The sequence below is a fragment of the Bradysia coprophila genome, chromosome II, assembly GCF_014529535.1.
Source record: "Bradysia coprophila strain Holo2 chromosome II, BU_Bcop_v1, whole genome shotgun sequence".
Lineage (NCBI taxonomy): Eukaryota > Metazoa > Arthropoda > Insecta > Diptera > Sciaridae > Bradysia > Bradysia coprophila.
The window spans coordinates 11,848,400-11,853,071 of NC_050735.1; the positions used below are offsets into that span (position 1 = coordinate 11,848,400).

Sequence of the window (4,672 nt, forward strand, 5' to 3'; positions counted from 1 at the left end):
TGTTACCCACATTTAACGTTTTTCATAGCATTTCATACATTTCAATCACAGTGAACCTTTTTGTTACCCACATATTTTGGTATTTTCTGGTGTAAGACCCTGACTTTCAGTCAAGGGAATTAATGGCTTTTTGGTATCATTGAGAGTGCTATGGCTGTTCATAGTACACCCCACGGTCATATCAATTCTTTCTTTTTATCTTCATTAAACAACAGTAAATAAGCTGAAAAAAATTATTTACAATCTCGATAAAGATCTCATTGTAAGTAGTAAATATAACAAATTGATTTGAAGTACTTCAACGAAAACGATAGCGCTGACGAAGAGATATAAAAGTTAAAAAAATTAAATTCGTCGTATCATTCTTAAAGGTCAATTAGTTGCTCAAAGTACTCCGTTTATTCAGTATCATTTGTTGACAAAAAAGAGAATTAATAAAAATTTCACCGATGAAGACTCTAATCGTGCTCCTGTTCGTAGCGTTGTGCAGCAGTTCGATCGAAAGTCGTCAAATCGAATTCGAAAACCGATGCGGCTATGACATTTGGATCAATCCACTGACCAATGACAGAGGTCCTGAATTAGCTCCTGGCATTACTCGATTGCGCAATTACGAACGCTTCACATACCAAATTCCAAATGGCGGCTGGTATGCGACGCAGTAACTGTTGATCATGAATCATTTCACATTAATTTCCGCTTTGTAGGGGAGGTCGTTTCTGGCCAAAGTCAGGCTGTGATTCCAGCGGACATAACTGCGAAGTAGGTCAATCGATCGATCCGTGCAATCCCGGTAAAGGATTTTCTGATATTTGATTCGAAATTGTCAATAATCACAGGTTTATTATAAGGTGGCTGCGATCCACCAGCGGAAACGAAAGTGGAATTCTTTTTCCCTCCAGCCGGAGATTCTGGTGATGTTTGGTACGATGTTTCGTTGGTAGATGGTTACTCGCTACCAGCAGAAATCATACCGAGTGTGCAAGTGGGCAGTTGTGTCACAACAAACTGTGCACTTTCACTTGCTGCCTGTCCAACAAATGAAAATTATGTGGGCGATTTGCGTTTGGTTAGAAATGGACGGACTATTAAGTGTTTAGCGCCATGTAAAAGTGAGTATTGGTCGGACAGCTATGTCATCTACTAATTTTATTGCTTCCCTCAGAGTGGAACTATCCCCATCCCTTTGGCCTCGGTCTCGACGAACTAATTTCGCCTGGAGTCTATCTCTGCTGGTACGTTTATTGAACTGACCTCCATTACTTTTGCAGTTTTTCGACCAACACATTTTTGTTTCATATAGTCCAACACCACCAATTTGGCCCGAAGAATGCCGTGCTGGACCAGTAGTTAACACTCAATACGTTCAACTCGTTCACCGTGACTGTCCAACTGCTTATGCATATTCCTATGATGACGAAGCTGGTCTGCACAACTGTCCAAACGGTGTCGATTTCAAAGTGACTTTCTGTCACCAGAATTAAAAGCTTCAATTGCGACTTTTCCATTGTGGGTTCTGCGGGATTGTGATAAGATAAAGTTACCTCTTTGTGCGAAACCAATCTCTTTAAATTAAATGAAGTTCGTTTCGTTGACGATGTTTCATTAACTTTTGATACGTTCGATGCGATTGTACCGCTATGGTGGCCAGTCTGTGGATCTAATCTTTGCATTTAAAAAGCTTTTGAAAAGGCAACGTACGTACAAACATGTTTGTTTTAATGTTGTTCCCAAGTAAATAAGTGGATCAAAGAGATTTTCTATCCTCTCTGCGTTGACATTATAGCCTTAACATCATCATGGTGAAAAGCAACAGTATTCAATACGAAAGGGAACCGCATGAAAATTGATGGAAGGGTAGATAGCGACGAGATACAACAAAAAATTCGAAAAATCTATTGAGATAGATAAGGACAAATTTCGGTGACGGTGGGAGAAGAAAAGCATTTACATATCCATTCTTTATGTTCCGTGTAAAGACTTTTGGAATAAGATGTTGGGAAAAACCAGTGTGGTATATAAGTGGAGGTATGTATACGTTGTGGAATGTATAGATTTCTCCCTTTGCCTTTTTAATCTTTAATCAATTGCATTTCGTGTCAATTTATGTTGAGGTGTTTGCCATAATGTTTTGAGGGATTTTTTGCCCGTTACAATTTTCCAATATGTCAACCCCCCTTGCCGTTAGATTTGATACAAATCTCTATTAATGTGATGTAATAACATACACTGTCCGGACTTTGATTAATTCGATGTATTTGTATCATGCTTCAAATATTCGGTATTTTTTTGGTTAACGAATGTACGGCACCAAAGCACCTAGCAGGGTAATAGAGGTTTTTACACGTCAAATAGAGTAGTATTTATATACCAATAATACCATTAACAGCTTTAATGGTAATTTTGCAATGACATTAAGAAAAATAGGTAGACGGCTCGTAGCTGGAGGGCGGCTCGTAATCAGTGTAGTTACCCTAATCATAAAAGTTATCAGTTACCACAAGTTTACAGGTAAAAATTTTTTTCTGTAACATTTAATTTTCAATTTTTCATCATCATCATCACCCACCTTCAATTGAACAATGAATTTTCCGTGTTTGCTTTTTCTTCCCTGCTCAAAAATTTGTCATCCAATTCATAATGCAATTGCAGAGCAAACATAACATAATTTTGTTACAAACAAACAATCGACAAAATGTTTTGTCTACAAAACAACGAAGAAAACAAGCAATAAATCTTCCAAATAATTCCATTTTCAGTTTGTTTTATTGCCCCCCTACAAAGCCCACCATTATAGGACGAAAGCCAGCAAGCTCTTTGCGTATGAAAATAGCAACAACAACACAAAAAAAAGCTGAGGAAAACTTCCCCATAATGGATTGTGTTATGGAACATAAAATAATGCAACAGTACACAATGCTAAAATTACATTTTTATGGCATTTAAAAACTATTTACAAAACGATTTACGATTTTTTTTGTGTGTATCAAAACTGTATACATACCATTCGACTTGCCCGTCTCATAGAAAACAGTGAACTGTGCACCATCGTCAGTGTTATCGTCGTCACTTTCAAATCAAATATTTGATGATAAAAAACTACGTTGATCATTTGACAAACTTGTTAAAGCAAAAGTAAGCAAATGTTTACATTGAACACCGAAAATTAATTCATTACAGACTTCATAAAATTGATCTAATGGGACTTTGCTAACGCGCGCCCATGATTCGTCTAACTCGACGTTATCTAAACACTTAAGAGGCATAATTGTTCCTCCTAAGACACACTCCAACATGATTCTTCTTAACAATTGATACTTGCTCCATCCAACGATCACAACTCAAAACAACTAGGAAATTCGGAAAAGCGCAATAATTTAAATTTGAACACACAAAATTTTGACTTAAATATGTAGATTTTCTGTTACTTATTTGCTGAAATCAACTTCTACAATGTATGCACTGGTAATCAGCGCATAATAAAGGCTGAAATCGTTTAAATTATCAAAAATTCATTTTGTTATTTAGATCAAAAATTTGTTGCCCATATGTCCCCTTTACTGAACGTAGCATTTTAATCGAAATGACATCATTTTTGAAATCATTTTTCGGAAATGATTCGATTTAGTGTGACGCCATTTTATTATATTTTGATAATGCTTAAACCTATTGCAGTTTGTTTTTTAACATTTGTGAAATTTAAAGATTTATTTTAAAAATTTGTGACCGCAATTCCAACCGAATCAGTGGCAGTTTTTCATATAATAGGCTCTTGTGTTGTAATATTTTTGGTGTTGTCAGGAAAGTGAGCAGTTTTGTGAAAATTTTAGCTCAAAACAGAGGTACTTTAATTTCATTATTTTATTAAAAAAATTTTAATTTTTGGAAATTGTAAGACCGCAATTCCAACGGCGAAAGTCCATATTACCTTTCCGAAGCATATTCGAATCATTTTATATGACTTTCTAAGAGATACATCAACAGTTTTCGGGTCGTTTTTTCGGGTTTTGTGGTAGGAAAAAGTGCTGATGCCTCTTAAGACCACACTTATTCTGTCCAACCAGATTGGTATCAGTGACGTCACATTGTTGTTTTTGTATATAGAGTGTTATGATGAAAGAGATAGAAATATTTTGACAAGTACCCCAAGGCAACTTATAATAAACTGGTCTTCGGTCCTCTCGCTCTCAACGTAACACGTTGAAAGAGAAAGCAATATTTTGACAAGTACCCCAAGGCAAGTTAAATTAACTAGTCTTCGGATCTCTCGCTCTGATCATAACAGTCTATAAAGTTAATGCTGGTCAGGAAAATGTTGATTATGTCGAAATAGGTATTAAAGAACTAGTGGCCGAAATGGAAGAACTAAGCTTCTCTAAACAATGATATTTCGAACACACTCGAACCATTTACCATTTCTCGAACATAAAATGTCCTTTAGAGTCAAACCACATCGAAACTTTCGGCCGTGAAGTGACAGTTCTGACATTGACATTTTTGACGTTGGCATTGTTGACATATGAAAAATTTCGTTATGACGGAGGTTATGACGAAATTTTTCAGATGTCAAAAATGTCAATGTCAAAACTGTCACTTCATGACAATAAGTTTCGATGTTTTTGACTCTTTACAGTTCTTGTAGCATAATTCACGTCAAAGTAACGTTGACGTC

General features: G+C 36.1%; 1 protein-coding gene across 1 annotated transcript; it reads left to right on the plus strand.

The window, feature by feature from the left end:
- The first annotated feature begins 344 nt into the window (after positions 1–344).
- Positions 345–1,603, plus strand: LOC119073321 (glucan endo-1,3-beta-glucosidase-like). The gene is made up of 5 exons (XM_037178715.1): positions 345–649; positions 708–793; positions 852–1,112; positions 1,166–1,235; positions 1,304–1,603. The coding sequence occupies exons 1-5, from the start codon at positions 450–452 to the stop codon at positions 1,482–1,484; spliced, it is 798 nt and encodes a 265-aa protein (XP_037034610.1). The 5' UTR covers positions 345–449; the 3' UTR covers positions 1,485–1,603.
- The last annotated feature ends 3,069 nt before the right edge of the window (positions 1,604–4,672 follow it).

Excerpts from the sequence above, each read along its gene's own strand:
- LOC119073321 (XM_037178715.1), top strand. The coding sequence starts at position 450 with ATGAAGACTCTAATCGTGCTCCTGTTCGTAGCGTTGTGCAGCAGTTCG. Across the intron at positions 650-707 it reads CAAATTCCAAATGGCGGCTG|GGGAGGTCGTTTCTGGCCAA; the intron begins GTATGCGACGCA and ends TCCGCTTTGTAG. Across the intron at positions 1,236-1,303 it reads CCTGGAGTCTATCTCTGCTG|TCCAACACCACCAATTTGGC; the intron begins GTACGTTTATTG and ends TGTTTCATATAG.